Source organism: Opisthocomus hoazin, chromosome 1 (assembly GCF_030867145.1).
Source record: "Opisthocomus hoazin isolate bOpiHoa1 chromosome 1, bOpiHoa1.hap1, whole genome shotgun sequence".
Lineage (NCBI taxonomy): Eukaryota > Metazoa > Chordata > Aves > Opisthocomiformes > Opisthocomidae > Opisthocomus > Opisthocomus hoazin.
The window spans coordinates 27614597-27632506 of NC_134414.1; the positions used below are offsets into that span (position 1 = coordinate 27614597).

The 17910-nt window shown below is 48.4% G+C and overlaps 1 protein-coding gene across 1 annotated transcript in view; it reads left to right on the forward strand.

The window, feature by feature from the left end:
• Window positions 1-17910, forward strand: part of LOC142360899 (uncharacterized) — an 88691-nt gene that overhangs the window by 20605 nt on the left and 50176 nt on the right. The window contains exon 4 of the mRNA XM_075417396.1: window positions 14760-14827. Coding sequence (XP_075273511.1) covers window positions 14760-14827 — 68 coding nt within the window. The remainder of the gene's footprint in view (window positions 1-14759; window positions 14828-17910) is intronic.

A 17910-nucleotide genomic window follows, 5' to 3' on the forward strand; every position in this document is an offset into this window, starting at 1 on the left:
CTGGACTTCACCAGTTAACCTGCTTTGTGCTGGAGATCCTGTCGCTTTGTTGAAGTGATGCGGAAAAGAAGGCATGGTAGAGGTCGGGTTCAGCGGTACTTGGGAATGCACAGCCTGGGCTGTGAAGGGAGGTGGGTGTACCTTAAAGGAGTTTTGTTGCTGACAGGCAAACTGCAGCTTCAGAGTCAGGGCCTCACGGTAGGAATCCAGAGCCATGTGCCCTTTTACAATACACTCTTTGTCACTGGAAGAGCATCCACAGACAAAGCACATTTTGCGGCAAGACTTGAAAGAAGCAGGTATCATCTGTTGTCATATTGCTAGGTGACAAGAAAATAAATGTTTTTATGCCTACCAAGATGTGACGGGCTCATCAGTTATGTAACCCACTCATTCATGCTGTTGTCATGATCTACAAGTGGTTTTTCTGACAACAGACCTAACGCAGCTTCTTGGCCTTCAGAAGCACAAAGGATCTGGGCTGTGTTGCACTAAGCGTGATGCATACCTATAGGAAGGTCGGAGAGTCTTCCATGAACTCTGCTTGTGGCCATACCTTTGGTGTTCTCACATTAGCCCAAATCTGTGATATGTAGCAATTTGAAAACAACGAGACTCTTTCAAAAGTCTATTTTTTTTTTATTTCAAAGTTGCATATATAATAAATAGTTCACCCAAAACGCAGCTAATTTTATAGTAGAGACATGATAGGGGACCAGACAAGCAAAGTCTCAGGTTAGTTTAGGACACGCATCACATGCTTCAGAAACACCAATAGCTTTTTGTACTTTTGTTGAGATGTGCTTTGGCCATCTCAAAGTGTTCTGCAAACGGAAGCAGCAGTCGTGCCTCTGCCAGAAGAGATATCAGTATTACTCCTGTTTCGGATAGGAAAACAAAAAATAAAAGGGGCAGGGATTCATCTCTTGTCAGTGGTAGAGCTGGGATTGGATTCGCTTGTCCTGATTTATTGCTCTAAGCACCAGCGTTGTTACTTTCCTTGTTTTATAGTTATTTTATTTTGTACCTGGAAACCCCAGCTAAAATGAACCTCTTGTTCGCAAGGCGGTCTGAAAACACAGTGAATGTCCCAGAGCCCCATGATATTCCCGAGCAGCAGATGCAATAAACCTAGGCAAGGAGATGGCAGAGGCAAGGGGACTTGCCTCAAGATGCAGAAATGAGATGGCACCACATGAGACACAACCTGGATCTCTGGATCTACAGATGCCATCTGCTTCTCTGCAGACATCTACATGGACAGACTCACTTTCAGAATTACAGGCTCCAGAACATGGAGTAGAATCATCGAATCATTATTAAGGTTGGAAAAGACCTCTAAGATCATGAAGTCCAACTGTCAACCCAACACCACCATGCCTTCTAAACCATGTCTTGAAGTGCCACATCTACATATTTTTTGAACACCTCTAGGGATGGTGACTCCACCACCTCCCTGGGCAGCCTGTTCCAACACCTGACCACTCTTTCAGTAAAGAAATTTTTCCTAATATCCAATCTAAACCTCCCCTGATGCAACTTGAGGCCATTGCTTCTCGCCCTATCACTAGTTACTTGGGAGAAGAGACCAACACCTGCCTCCCTACACCCTCCTTTCAGGTAGTTGTAGAGAGCGATAAGGTCTCCCCTCAGCCTCCTCTTCTCCAGAATAAACAGCCCCAGTTCCCTCAGCCGCTCCTCATAAGACTTGTTCTCCAGACCCTTCACCAGCCTCGTTGCTCTTCTCTGGACACACTCCAGCACCTCAATGTCCTTCTTGTAGTGAGGGGCCCAAAACTGAGCACAGTATTCAAGGTGCAGCCTCACCAGTGCTGAGTACAGGGGCATGATCTCTTTCCTACTCCTGCTGGCCACACTATTCTCGATACAAGCCAGGAACAGTGTGGCCAGCAGGAGTAGGGAAGCAATCATGCCACTGTAGAGGGAGAAGAAGCCAAAGAAGATCCCTTCCTGAGTAGAAGCCCAGATGAAGTCCTTTGAGTGCCATTCTGATGGGGAACTGCTTTTTTAGCTGCTGTCATGGGATCCTGTTGCGGGAGTGACTTCTCGGAGCGTTACTCTCAGCTTCCTCTCTGCCCATCTCCTTGTCCTCTGCTCCCCCAACCCTGGGCAGAGGCTGATGCCGTCTGGACATGCCTCGTGGAAATCAGATTCTCTCTGGGATGGGGGACTGCTTCATTTGGAAGAAAGAGAGGGCAGTGCCTATTGCTCCCAGAAGAACTGGAATAGCTATTTACCCACAGCACGAAAATGTTATTTTTGGGCCAAAGGGAGTTGTAATGTTTTCCTGTTACAGTAGTTGGCAGCATTTCTCTATAGCCCAAACAGTTCTTTCTTAATGGGATGTAAGTTTACTAGAGGGAGAGAAGTATGTGAACGTTTTTGAAATTCAAACAAAATATACTGACGGTTAGATAAGTTTAAACCCTGGGAGCGCAATAGTGACCAAGTGAAAGAAAAGCAGAGTGGGACCTGGAACCAGGAGCCTGAGCTGAGGGGATACGGGTGGCTGGGTGCAGGGAAGTGTTGTATGCATGCTGATTTTCAAAGCGTAGGCTGTTTGGAATAGATGATTCAGTAAGGACATCCCTTGTAGTTTTTTCTAGGTTCATCCAGATGTTTCAACTTACTAGATTTGAGTGATGGCATGGGGAAACGGGAACCAAATGAGTTCATGAGACAGCTGCACTTGGAGGCCGAGGTAGCTGAGTGAGCTGATCAAAGACATGGAAGTGCATTTCACGGAAATATGTAATCAGAAAGTTAGGCAGCGACCTGCCTCTCCTACAGAGCTGATTATAAGTCATCCTGTGGCCCTGATTTTCCTCTCCCATGGACATCTTGTTTCTAATCCTCTTTTGCTTCAGGGGAAGGTTAGTGAAGAGGCTGCTGTGGGTTAATGCTGGCAGAACTTGTCTTGGTGTGTAGCTTCGTCTTACAGTGGCCGCTCAAACCTGACACACAAGGGAGGAATGAGCTCTCGCTTCAGGGAATGCCGGGGGCTTCTTGTTCAGCCAGTTGCCAGTGTTTGCCCCTGTTTTTCCTTTCTGGTGGGAGCACTAGGTTCTCTTCTCCGCAGCCCCCCACGCAGCTGCAGCACTGGCACTTCACCAGATGATCCTCAAGCCAGGCACCTACCACAAATACACTCTCCCATCAGGAACAGCCATCAGCCATAAACGACAAGGGTAGCCACGTGATTTTGGGCATCATTTTGTTCCTCGGAGAGAGTGTTGCCCATGTTGTGGCACTGGTGGCTGATACAGCCAGGGTATAAGCTGCTGTTGTAGCTATAACTGTGGTGTAGCAGGTGTTAAATCTAGTGCATGTGAAGGTTGGGTGCATAACTGGATGATAAAATAATAAACACCTTAGGCCTAAATACCACAGGAAAACCCCTCACTTGCATGCGTATCAGATGTGTTTTCCTCATGGCGCTATTCTTTAACAGGTGGTTGTTAAACCCCTTTTCTCTGTGTTCAAAGGAGCAGAGAAATGTTTGCATCCCATCCCAGGGCAGCTGCCTGCCCAGACTCCCCCGGCCTTTGGGGAGGTTTGCAGGGTACCGCAGAAGCCCGCTGCGGGTGCACGGCCCTCGTTGACCCCTGCCAGCCGAGCCCACGCTGCTGTCAGAAAGGCCAGTCTTGCACTTAGCATCTCAGCACCCCTCCACCATCTCCTTGTGCCGCAGCGTCCACCCAGCCGCTCGGCCAACCAGTTCAGCAAACTGGGCGGGCTGAAAATTAACCCTACCAAAAGGAGGGGGGGGAAAAAAAGGAGGGGAGGATTGTACCGAGACCAATCAGCCCCGGCGCCACTGGCCCTACAGCCAAAGGAGCACAAGTGTCGGGAGAGGGGAGAGAACGGCCTTTTGGCAGGAGCCCAGCTGTAGGTCAGCTTAGGCCAGTTGTGAAACCGCACGGTCGCTCCGGCCCCGGGCTGCTGACGGAGCCGGCGTGCTCACCACCATCCGGCCGCCCAACCTCGCCGGGGCAAGCTTCGCTCTTGGCGTGTGCTGGGGAACCAGTAACAACTTTCATGGATCCAGGTACATCTGAAATTCATGTCTGAGACCTTGAAGAGTTAATGCTCATTTTTCCAAGCAAGAAAGGAGCAGACTCCGACTGCACGCGCCCTGCGAACGCCCTGCGGCAAGATTTAATGTTATCCCATGAGAGTCAGCGCCTCGGGGCAGAGCTGGGTCTTGTTCTCCTCCAGAGCAGGAGGCATAAATAGCTAACAGAAGAACAAAAGAGGACAGCTATGCCGTGGTTTACACCAGGGAAAGTGAGAACACAAATTAACCTTATGGCCTGCCTTTTGAAGAACCACACGAAGTTTTGGACATTATTTCAGTAGTGTTGCGGCAGTGATGGTGTCAGGCTATAAGCAAGGCAGAATTCATAGGAAGAGGTAAGGTCCTTTACTAGACCAGGTGACCACGCTGCAGAAAGCAGACACCCTTGCAGACACATAAGCCCTTCTTAGGCCTGTTTCAGATTTGAAGAACTTGTGTCTCTGAAAGCATGTTTTGCCTAGGAAATTGGTTGGTCTAATAAACCCCTTTTCCACCAGTCTTGCCCCACTGCCGATTTAAGGGTACTCTTCAAGCAAAAGTTTCAGCTCTTTAAAAGTGAAGCTGTTTGCAACTGGGCATCCTATTCCTGATCCTGGAAATTCAGTGCTCACCCTCGAAACGTTAACTCATAGATCCGCGTTGTTAAAGGCACACCAGAGGCAGGAGTGCAGCACAGCCAGTTACACACCAAATTAATTCTTCTCCCTTCTCTCCCCACCGCCAGGCACGGCCACACGCCATCTAGTGAAGTAACAACGCTGCCTGGCATACCGTGCACATGTAGGTTATATTTACCATATCAAGCTGTGAAATGATGCCCACTGGAGAGCAGGCTGTTTTTTTTAAAACTCAAGTTATTTGTTTTAAGGTGGCTATCCTAAGGAAAATTCCTTTCCCAGCCTTTGTTGTTATGTAAACCGGGGCACTTAATGACCACTACTGTGATGGGATAGATACAAACAAAATACAAAATTTACAAAAAAATTGCTTAATACATGTTCAGTAACCTTGAAGGGGCCTGTAAATTAGCTGTTGCCTAAAATACTTCCTTGGTAAAGGTAGCTGCTGTTTTAAAAGTAGCTTTATCACCGTGTAACGGCGGCACAGAAGTGGACTGGACTGCTTGCCTGCGAGGGCCGGATTCGTCCCGCCGTCGGCGAGGCTGCGGATCCCTGCGAGTCCTTCCTGCTTGGGGCTGTCGCCCTGACGCTGCAGCCAGTGCTACAGGAAGCAATGCTGAGCACACACCCTCCTTTTGTGCTTTATGAACCTCACCAAGGCAGCTAACACTTGTCTTTTGTCAGCGAATAAAGCAGAGAGCGTAAGACACAGAAGATTTATAGGTATAACGTCCCAGCACCATGCGCTTGGATTTACCCACACTCAAATCCTGTTTACTTTAATAGGAATGTTGCTGCTAAAACCCTGCATGATGTTTAAAATATTTACCCCATAGGGAGCAGATAATCTGGGAAGTAACAAGGTGCCATTTCCTACCAAATGTGTTCTCTGACTATAACCACATGTTAATGGTACGATTTAAGGCCATGCTAGAGCAAAGCCTCGATTCGCCACTTACCGGCACAGTTAAGCTGTGCTGCCATGTGAACTGGGGAGGTTCTGTTTGCTGTCATGCTGATATTTGTCAGATAGGAAAAAGAAAAAAAAAAAAAGAAAACTAAGATACCAAAGCTGGAATGTCATGCTTCCTTGAGTGGCTTGCTTTTCTTACTTTTTCTTCTAATCCTCAGAACAAAACAATTATATTTGGGAGTTCAGCTCCAAAATTTATTAGATTTCTGTGAGCACTGCAGTGGTGCTCCTCACAGGTGACCAACACAAATGGCGCAGTGGGTCTAGAGACCTCGTTAAGCATGGCAGCAGGATGCTTCGTGTCAGAAATTATGTCTTCCTTTCCAAGAATGTCAAAATGCTGCCTTGCCCTTCATTTTGCCAGGATTTTCCCCTTTCTGGTGTGGACATCAGCAGATTTTATTCTGTCCTTTGCAACATGAAGCAAAGACAGGAGCTGAATTCTCCAACCATGTCTCCTACCCTTTGCCTAGCTCTGAACGAAGGCACATCAGCACAGCACAGCTTAAAACCTCCGAAGAAGCCATAAAGTCCAGCAGTCCCCACAAAGCCCATGTCAGGATCTGTAGCTCCTCTCCTACCCAGACTAAAGTGGTATTGGCTGACTCTCCTTGTTGGTGGACAAGGAGATGCGTTTTGGGATGTGTTGATGAATGTATTGGGAGGGATTAACCACAGTCCCTCACCTTGAAATGGCTTCAGCTTGATTTCTTGTGGCAACGAAGGTCTGTGATTGCATAGGCAGCTGTATACATCTGTCTGAGTCTGTGCTTTTCTGCATATCTGCCCTTCCCCCAGTAACTTCACTGACCGATTTCAGCAGTCTGTAACAGAGGAGTAGCGGTCTTACAGACAATTAAGTTGTTAAATGTTCGTTAAAGTCAGCAGTGAACTACAGGAGAAAGAACTTACTGTCATCTAAAATAACAACGTGGCTCAACATTTACTTGCCCCAGAGAATCCCCACTGGGGACGATATTATGCAAACCGTTTTTTCCTCCCCACACGTGTGTTTTAGCAGAGCAGGATCCAGCCCTAAAAACTGCAGTTTCTTTCCATATTGTTTCTAAGGTGGGGATTCCAGATACGTTGTTCCATAGATAATTAACCACCAAGCACTAATAAATTCCTTCAGACATGGTGCAAGGCTTAGTGGAGAGTGTGCCGTAGCATCCTGCCAGAGGAAGCAGTTCATTCGAAACTGTAATGGGATCACTAGCAGCGTTACCTAAACCGCCAGAAATGATCTAGTGGGATTAGAAAAGTCTGTTTTGATGTGGTGTGCGTGGTAGCATCCAAACGGTTTTCATCAGGTCTTTGCGTCGAGCTTAGCGGACGGGTTGTCGTTCGCCCATTTTGTGCTCTAGCCCCATCCATTTTGTGCGTGCGGGTGCGGCGGCGGCAGCACCTCTGTCTCGGGCGGCGGAGGAGCAGCTGCGTTACCCAGTTGCCGGTTCGCAGGGAGGAATCGTCTCACTTTGCAGTCCTGCCTCACTAATACGAGAGAGCAGAGTCCCAAAGCGTGGCTTGAGCAAGTGGGTGACATTGCTTCTTCAGGAGCCCAAAACCCCATGTGCCGTGACACGGAGAGGAGGTGGGGGTGACAGGCGTTCCCCGCTCATCCCCGAGCCCAGAGCTACCACTTAAAACAGATGTCTGTGTAAAAAAGGCCTCACACCTGCCAAACCACCAGCCTCAAGCTTCCTTCCTCGTTTCTTCAGGCCCCAGAATAACAAGAGCATTTGTGCAATGTGCAGTGCGCCCTGCGGTTTCCTCTTCTCCCTGAAGACATGCTATCTAATCTCCCCGGAGCGAAAAATCAGACAGCAGGCCATACAAGACAGGAGAAAAGAGGTGAACAGCGAAGCAATGTGCACTTTGCTCAGCTGGCTGCAATTCTCAACGCCGAAAGAAAAAAAAAATGAGGAGGAAAAGCACGGGTCAGTGTTGCAGACCTCGCGGGAGATGCTTTTGAATCTGATAAAAAGTAGGAGCACCTCATCCGCACGTATTCTGCCGCACGGCGCCCAAAGCACTAAACTAGAACAAATCCGTTAACTGAAAAGTCATCTTGAATCGGAAACTTTCAAGGGTTCAATTTGAAACGACGGCGAGGGTTTAGTGTTTTATTGCCGCTTTGCTTTTGGTTCCTGTTTTTGCGAGCGTTGAGAAACGAGGTGCCTTAGGAAGCCGCGTGGTGTGTAACATGCAGCATCAGCCTCTATGCACAGGAAGGAAGATGATGTGGCAGAACATTGTTGAGGAAAGATCCTGTTTGTACAGGGAGCTGGAGAATAGTAAACCAGAACAGAGCAGGGGTGCAGAAAGACCAGAAATGAAAGGAAATCAACCCAAAATGCTCGTGAATCCTGTTTGTGCGCAAAAGCCCGCTAGAGCCACTGAAACAATTCAAAAATCTTGTTTACTTGTCTTTTCTCAGATTTCCTATCCTGTAGCAGAGGGGAGGAGAGAGGAGAGGGGAGACACATTTAGTTGTGTTCCCCTGACGGTCTTTTCTCCCGTGGCAGTCCTGCAGCCATTGGGCATTTGACTCCAGCAGTGCGTGGGTTTGCATCAAAGCCGCCAGAGCCGACCAAAAGTTTTTCTTGGCAGTAACTCCTAGTCGTGTTTTATCCCAGGGACACTTGATTTCAGGAACAACTTCTGAAAAGGTCCTGTCTACCTTTGTGATTTTTCGAGATGTATAAAAAGCCACCTCTTAGTTTATTTCCGTGAGGTAATTAACTGATTTGATGAGCTTTGGTTCCTGATAAGCGTTTGCCTGTTCTGCAGATGCTGTGTGCGTAACAGGGGGAAATTACTTCCCTGCAATACATGCCCACTTCAGGTTACGTACTCTTCTCTTAGCCTTTTTAAAGCACAGCCACTTAAGGTCATTACACTTTCTAAATAAGTCTCTAATACAATTTTAGATAAATCCATCTTTTCGAAGTCGTATCAAACATCTTGATAACGGAGTATCTTGTCTCTGCAACCAGAGGATTAGCCTGTGAGTAATCTGGGTGGTGCTGTAGCAAGTGGGGTTTTTTGTCTGAACTGATTTGAGAAGTTTATGGTCTAATTTAGAGACCAGTACGTGCACAGTGGCAAAACCCTGCATCCAAATACAAGCATTTGTAGTTCCTTTTTGCTTGTATATAACCTTCCTGCGTTGGTGTGAGCAACTTTGATCTTTGATACAGTGACCAGCTTCCTGCAGTAGGCGGGAGAGACATTCTTAACTGTGTCTGCAGGCTGCGTCAAGAATTTGTCAAAGCTGCTGACTCCTAAAATTCAGGCAAGCAATGCCATGGCACACGTTATAAATGACCCTTTTCTGCTGGCCCGCTGGCTGTAAACAAGCTTGATGCAAATTTAGGCAAGGAAAGCACCGTGCCGAGGTGTTTATTGATTTCTTTGTGTTGTGACTCTGGTGGTTTGGGTGGACCCCGTTGAAGCCTTTTATAAAAAAGCAGCGCATGCAAATGCCTCCCTTGTGAAATTAGCCATAATTTTAATTGTAAGAAGCCAGAGACATTCCAATGTGTATCAGAGCCTTCCTGGGCCGGAGCAGAGAGCAACGTGATTCTTATCCCAAAGCACACGAAATGTGGTCAGCCAGTGCTGAGTGTGGAGTGACTCACAGGCCTGGCAGAGAAGTAACCAGTCAGGGATGTTCTTCTAAGCATTCAGACAAGCCTGTTTCTCCAGGTGATTTCCACAGGCAACTTGCCTGTTTTGAGCTTTTCTGTGGCTGATGAGTGACATCTCTATAATTTTGGTCATTCTAGTGGCAGATGCAACATGGGGGCACAAGGGGAAAGAAAAAGGGATTAAAATCTGTCTCTTGTTTTAGATACCTCACCTCCTACTCCTCTGCAGTGTGGCTGGCACCACTCTCTGTGCTGATGGGGTGGGGTGAGAGGGGCTACTGGAGACAACTGAAGCTCTTGGGCACAGCTGCAGCAAGGTGGGACAGTGCTGTGGGTTCCACCAGCTCTCTGCCAGGTATGGTCGGGTACCACATGCCTAGGAGGTCCCCAGACACAAATCCCATATGGCTAGGAGGTCTCAGGACTGTGAGATTTGTGGGCAGGTATGGGCTCCAGGCAGCAAGTCCCACCTTCCCACCTGGCCCACATATGAAGTGGGAGTAGGCCTGTTTATATCAGAGATGTGTCTGGCGTATATCCTCGTGGTCTCTCCTAGAGGTCTCACCCCTTGCTGGGGACACGTGGGGATGTTTGCCACCCCAGCACGCACACAGTCTCTTTCACCATTAGCAGTAAATGACCCAACTCTCTACGAGGCAGTAGCGGTGCTTCAAATTTTAAATCAAAAAATGCCCCAGCATGTTTCCCAGACGCAAAGTGCTGATACCTGAGTATGCCAGGTGGCATCCCAGGAGGGATGGGAGCTGTGGACACGGACTTCAGGTAGCCATCAGCACCAAGGCTTGTAGCCGCAGGATGGGGGTATAGGCACCTGACAGGACACCAGGGAGTGCTTGCCCCGATGTAGCTCTGCTGCTTCAGTGTTGACTAGGCACATTAAAAGCTTCATTGTGGTAAGGAATGTCCTCTCTTCTCACCGTTTTGGTAAATTTCTGCAGCCTCTCTGGGTCTGTATGATGTATGTCTGAAAAGGAAACGGGAAGGAGCTGCAAATGGAAATTTCAAGCCATCAGCAACAGAGCAAACCCCCACCAACTTCCCATAGCATGGGTGGAAAACCCAGGCCGTGCACTTCAGCTTTAAGTGACAGGAGACGCTGAACTTTACACGGAGCCTTCTGAAATCAGCAAGCGCTGGAGATACCATGAAAGAAGTGACTGTGTCCTGGCTGTATCTGCCCTCAGGCTGAGGTTCGAGCATCCTCTGGCATGGCTCTGCCCTCTGCCTCTGAGCCCTTCCCGAGATACTGTTCCTCCAGGCTGGCCGCCCTTTTTTGTTTGGGGGGTGGCTGTGGGAGGGGAGCTTGCTGTATGTAAGAGCTCTGCTATGCCGCTTGCTGATGGGCAGGAGAACACGCCCTGGTCTGTTTTGTTCACAACAGAAACCACAGTGTCAAATTTGTCTCTAGCTTCACTAGAGATGTACCAGAGAGAGTTTTGGCCCATAACGACATTACACGTGTCCAGCTGCCATGAAAACACGTGTGAATAAAGCAGGGAAAAAGATCTATGAGAGCTTAATATCTGTATTGTCTAATTTTTCTGTACACTAATCACCCCAATTGAGACATGGCCACCATGAGCAGATAGTACACGGAGAAGTGTTGTCACAGAATCTACGCTCATCTCCAGTTAATTAGTTTCTCACTCAAGGACTGCTGAGTGTTTTATCTCACCCCAGGAAATAGCCACTCCCACCAGAAATGTAATTTAACAAAGCTACGAACCAAAAGAATTGCCAGCCCTCAAACCCCTCATACCTATGGGATTCTCATTCCTCGAGAGGTGTAGTTTTCAGGTAGACACTTTTGGACTCTCAGATACTTTGCTGGGCTGAAGGAGATTATGCAGTACATGTGTATCTCTAAGTTGATATAAACCCATCTGAGATTTGCCTGAATAAAAAGTTTAGCGCTGGAAGTGTGCAAGTTTTGCAGATCTGCAGTGTCCCACACACCTGGTCATGGTGCTGAGCTGCATTAATATGGGTAAAGGCTTCCTTCTGTATGTGTGCAAGGAGGAGTGAAAATGTGAATGTCCCATACCATTGTAGGTTTGTAAATATCATTTTCTAAAGCCATGAACTCCAGCGCTAGACTTGGTGGAAGGGGAGAGGATAATTTCCCTTGGAAAGGCTGGAGAGCTGAATAGGTGTTCACCTGAATATGCTGAAAGTAAGAGAGCAAGGGATGCTGATCGTCAGAGCACTTTGCAGTCAGAAAAATGAGAGCGAGCGTTTTCAGTCCATGGGGAGATGGATGGAGAGAGAGGGCGAGTCCAGGATATGTGAAGGCAGGAGCTTCATACAGCCTTGCTGCCAGGTTTGTTTTCTGTGCTAGTGGCCCAGGGAACAGGTAAAACTGGACTAGGTCAGTGAAGGCTGTAATCCCAATTCATCATTTACAGCCTGCTCGTGTCCAGGCAGACACATCTGTCCCAGTCGTCTCAGATACAGCGAAGTGCTGCATTTCACAATCATGGGAAGGGCTCCCCAGCTGCACGCTCCAAACGTTTTGAAGTGAAACATGGTACATTATATTAACTTGGTACAGACAATCGGCTTTAAACATCTGAATCTCATTTCTTGACGCTTATTCCTCTTGCTCAATCTTTATTTCAGCTGTGTGGAATTCTCAGACCTTTCTGACCCCGACTTATCGTTTCCTGATGTTTTATTGCCAAGTCATTGAGGTTTCAGGGAGGCTGATGTTTCTAAAACGTGCACACCTTTGATTCTACGCATGGCCGGCGTGTCAGACTGAACTTTTCATATGCTCTGTGTATATCACTGTCTCCGCTGCTGTGTCCTCTGCAATTTCACCATTCAGCACGTTTATCTGCATGCCCTATTGATGCAGTCCTCCTTAAAATGTGGTTATTATTTAAGGCTTTTCAAAAGCTCAGCCTCTGCACACTACAAAACTCGATCTGAGCCTACGTCCGCTCTTGTCACTCATGTACAGGTTCCATCTGTTCCCCTTTTCCTCTCCCGTTGCTGCTTGCCACATCCAGACCACATGCTGCTTATACATTGTACAATAGACATTTCTGCACACACACTTTTGAAAATGTGGCTCTTACTGCTTTATTGTTCACATGTGTCTTCTTGCTTAAGGCAAGTTTTATCAGTAATGACTTTGTTGTTTACTGACACGTAGAATAAAGTAGACTACTGTTAAAATGTGACTGAAGGAGAGGAGGAGGGCCTTTGATACACCAATTACACAATTTCTGCCAGCTTTCTGATCATTCCCCCCTGCCACCACTTCCCCAAATTCTGTAGATGCCTGAGGCTAAAGCCAGATCCTAACATCACTTACAGCAACATAAGGGCTGCTCCGCTCTGCATGAGGCTGCTCCATGTTGGTAAGGTTTCACCAGCACCTCCTACGCTCCCGTGTCTGGTGAGGAGAGAGGATGGGACCTTCTAGCACTCCTTTCCAGCAAGGCAGCCCTAGCTTCTGCTTTAGATCTCCTTTACAGGTCCCCAGTGGCACCTTTCCATAATGGCTATTTTCCTCTATTTGGGGAAAAAAAAAATCCCTACAGTAACTAGTTCTGGAAGTTAAATCAGTACTGGGAAGGTCTATGATGACGCTTCTCTTGCAGGAGCTGCCCTGGCCTCTGGCAGCTACCCAGAGCGTGGACTGGAGCAGACCCAGAGGTATGCAGCGACAAGGGAATTAACCCAGGCAGATCCCCTGGGAGCCGTCTCAGGTCTTTCCCACCACACCTTGCTCCATACCTGTGGTGAGACCGGAGCATCTGCAAACAGATCACGCTGGGTGCAACTCCTGGTAATGATCCTGGGTGTCCACAGCAGGGATGGCACAGAGCCCACTGCACTGGCTTATTGCCACCCGGCGATTTCCCACACCAGGAAAATCCCCAGCTGCCCAAACCTTCTGGTTTCCCACCTGGAGAAGCCGAAGACCTGCCTATGGTGGTGATGATAATTTCTTCTACTGGGGAAAGCAAAGGCTACAGCAACCCACGTATGGTAGGAACAGACCCAGAACAGACCCAGTTTCTATCAGCGACTTGTTCTAATTAAAGCTTTCCCTACCAAAGACAGTGTCTGCCTGTGAGATGGAGACAGTCTGTGACTCCTTTCCCAAGAGGAGAGGCCAGCAGCCCCACCGCCCAGCTCGCATCCCCCACATGCAACCAGACGCTGCGTGCAGGGCACTCGGCTCCTGGGCACAGCACAGGGCACACACCCTGGGAGAGCCGGTGGCAAGAGCCGCATTTGGGAGGGCTGCTGAAAGGGAGACGTGAGCACGGGAACAAAAACACCCTTCCACTTCTGTCCATGGACTACCGCCATGGCTCATTGGGTGTCTCGTGGCTCCTGTTCCACTCTGTGGCTCCCGTCACTCCCAGTCTCCTCAGCAAAAGTGGCAAGGAGACACAAGGTCTCTTTCCTCTGAGGAGAGGTGTGCAGGAGGAGCCAACTTTTGTTGGCACCAAAATACTGATCATTTTCAGATACAACACGCGGAATATTTTGTGTACTGCCCTGTACCAAAGTTTGAGGCCGTTCATCGGCCAGAGGCGAGGCACGAAGGACGCGAAAGAAGAGAATGGAGCAGAGCTCTTGGCAAGCTGTTGTAGATTAGAAAGGGGACAGGTAGGAACAGAGATGTAGCAAGTGCTTAAAAGAGTTATTCAGGAGAAACAAGGGCTTCAAGTGACATTTGAGTATGGGAAAGAAATCAGTATCCGTGGTTTCCATTGGTGTTCGGAGTGCTAAAAGCAGAAGTGGTTGCTGGAATCTGAACAGGAATCTGAGGCTGAGCTCTCAGCTTCCTCCCAAATTGGATGAGAAACTATCCATTTGGTTTACAGGCTCACTGGCAGAAAAGGTCTTATTTTATAGAATTTTCCTTTTTTTGAAACAAATTGCTTTGTGAACAGTGGAACTAATGGCACTTGGTTTCCTGTGGGTCTGTGACCCTTGTTTCATGGTTGCCTCCCTTCTGCCCCCTCTTCCTAAAATAAAATAGCTGCAAGAATCCCGGCTCTCCCCTCCCTATATGCGCTAAGCATCCCCACTGGGCAGCAGTCAGGTACGTATATATTGGCTGACCAGCTAACGCGTACGCAGTCAGCCAGCGTGCACACACTCGCTAGCCAGTTGGCTGCTGGCCTCACTTCTCTAATTAAGGTCTCTATCCCTCACCCAGCCATCCCTTTCCACAAAATTTAGAGAGGAAATCGGTGGCTTTTGTAACGTCTACCTTTCGTCCTCTATGAGATCAGGTAAAAATTATTGACAGAGCCAGACAGACGGATTGAATCTGAGCTAAAAATGTTCTGTTGTGTTGGCTTTGGATGTACACGTAGGACGTCAGTCCAGGTTCTGGAATTCATTTCTCTCTCTCTCTTTTTCAGCTATTTTTATCCTGGATGTGTTCTGCGATTTGTTTCCCACACAGCATTGAAACTGGCACAGCTGAGGGGTGAGTGAGTGGCGGGAGAGGGGAAGGGGAAATCGGGGGATGCTTATGTTGGCACTGCTGCTAAAAGAAGTGATCATCACACGATACCCTCTGTCTCTACCTCTCAGATCTGTACAACGTGGAGTCCCACACCGCCCCACGGAAGAGCTGTGAAGATAAATATACTCACAGTGCTCAGATATAGGGAAAAAAGAACTAGAGAAATCAGGTCATCCTGTAAAAAACCCACCAGGAACAGTGGCCAGTTTTGAAATGTAACGCTTGCTGTCATAGTTCAGCATCTCAATACTGCCCACGTTCCTGTGTGTACATCTCAAGACATCCCTCTGTGTAGGGTGTCCTAGGAAAAATCCTTTCTGTAGCCACTCAGTCACTGTACAGAGTCCACACTGACTCACCAGATCAATCCTAGGAACCCTTTATCCGAGTTACTATCCATACGAACCTGGGGTTTGGAAGGACAGAGGCTTTATCTGGAAAATACATAGGAAAAAGCTTCTTGAGCGTTAATTTGGAAAATGAGACCTCTAATTGCAAAGCATTTCTTTTCTTCAGTTAACTGTAGAGGATTATAATGTGTGAGATCTGCCTTTTCCCCCTGTGTTCTGTTTAACGCCGTTTGTTAGACATGAAAGGAAAAGAGGATTAAAAGGGAGAGATGGTATCGTAAACAGCCCTGCAGGGTAGGTGGGAAAACAACAGTAACTCTCTCAAACAGAGCATAGGGATGCCCTTAGGAAAAGGTTTTGAAAGTGTCCTGAATTTGAAAGTTAATGAGTAAATAGATCTCAAACATTACTTTAAAGACTGACAATGCCAGCTTTAACCTCTCGAGCATGCACCACAACTGAGAAGAGACAAAGGGAATTTTTAATGGGCAATAAATGGACTAATATTTTTGGATGCAAAGCTAAAAGCGGGTTAGTTCTGATGGGATGTGGGTTTGTTCTGTACTTCCTGACACAGCGGCCTTACTGTATTGGGTTGTTTGCCTTACACTCGTTTGATGAGGCACCACTATTTCCTTTAAAAAGGGAAAATAAAGGTGGCCTTAGTAAATAATCCTCCTTTGAGCTACAGTAAATCTATTGGGTATTGAGTTTGCCAGCTCTGGGGATTGTTTAGGCATGTGCCAGGCCATCTCACCACTATACTGTGATGCCTTTCTTCACACCTAGCTGAGGTTGCTTGGTCATCTGTGCCCCTGCAGTGCTGCAAGATCGCCTTGTGCAGACGTCCCCAGGCTGGCGAGAGGCTGGCGGGCAGGCAGCAAGGCCCCTTTCCACCAGCAGATAACACAGAATCACAGAATCACAGAATGTTGGGTTGGAAGTGACCTCTGTGGGTCATCTAGTACAACCACCCTGCCGAAGCAGGGTCACCTACAGCAGGCTGCACAGGTCCTCGTCCAGGAGGGTCTCGAATATCTCCAGAGAAGGAGACTCCACAACCTCCCTGGGCAGCCTGTTCCAGTGCTCCGTCACCCTCAGAGGGAAGAAGTTCTTCCTCGTGTTCAGACGGAACTTCCTGTGCTTCAGTTTGTGCCCATTGCCCCTTGTCCTGTCGCTGGGCACCACTGAAAAGAGTCTGGCCCCATCCTCCTGACACCCACCCTTAAGATACTTATAGGCATTTATAAGGTCCCCTCTCAGCCTTCTCTTCTTCAGGCTAAACAAGCCCAGCTCCCTCAGCCTTTCCTCGTAGGAGAGATGCTCCTGTAGAATAGCATGGGCACTGTTAGCCCTGCTGCAGGCATGCCCCACTTGTGTCCAGTGGGTCACAGACGAGGTCCCAGAATTCACTGCTCTCTTTGGAGCAGTCCCGTGCTGTCCCATACTGTTGCACTTCAAATGAACAAACTCTGGATCGCCGTGTTCCTGGATGTCAGGCACTTTGGTGGAAAGCTGGTTTTATCCAGAGCTTTTGCACAGCTCCTGTCACAGCCTCCTGACCCTCAGGGTCCTCTGCACATAGCTGTCAAGAGCATTGAATAGCTACGGTGGCTTCCACAACCGCGCCTTTGTGGCCACAGGAGGAGCCCCAGCAGGAGCTCCCAAAAGCCTGTCCCCATTCCCTCACCCAGAGCTGGCTCAGGGCATCGACAAAGTCACCTCCTGACATGGCAGACTTCCTAGTTCACCTACACCTGCAGAGACAAAACCAGATGTTTCTGAATTAAACAGCTCATCTGCGCCTGCTGCCCTCGGCTGAAGGGAAGACGCCCAGCCCCTTCCCTGTTCCCAGCAGCCCATGGAGGGCAGGAAGGGCCTCTGTGTGGGGAGGAGGAAAGGTAAAGGGAGTGCTCTTGCTGCGGAAGGGGGCTGGGAGGGTTGTGTAGGTTGGAGTGGAAATCTTGTGTTAAGGGGATTGGCATCAAGTGAGTGTTGGGAGAGTCAGGGAAGGAGAGAAACAGAGAGACAGAGAACCCCTATTTCCAGCCAAATGCCAAGGCTATCAGAGTCCCGGTACACCTGGCTGTGCTTTTACCTGCCTAGAATAATTTGAAACCTCACTGACGTCCTCCAGGCCCTTTACCCATCCAGGGTCCCCAAAACCATATCACCTGTTCCCAGCTGAATCCTGCTTAGCCTCACACCTCGGAAATTCATGGGCAGCTTCCCAAACCTTCTTCCTACCCCCCATTCTCCCAAAGCTTCTCTGCCATTACCACAACATTGAGACAGGCCTGCCTATACCAGCATAAGTTCCCAGACTAAAAAAAGAAGAGAGAATTGGCTTACCAAGTTTTAGACACCCAGACACAAGGGAGCACGTGCCAGCCCTTGACAGAACACATGATTAGCACCTCCACTGCCTTATCACAGCTGCTTGCTGGCTCGCTCACCCTATTCCTAAGGGTCAGCCACCACCTTCCAGCGCTTTCTCAGTTGGTAAAAACCACCTAGTTTTAACTTTTCTGCTCTTGCCATTATGTTCTGCCTCTTCCAGAGCAACTACAATCCCAATCTGTCTGCTCACACCTTCCTGCCAGACCCAGCTTCTGAGAGGTAAGGGCTGTACTGCTCCTTGGGAACCTCCTACCCTTGTCCCTGCTCTCAGCCCCTCGCCATGTGACGTTCCGA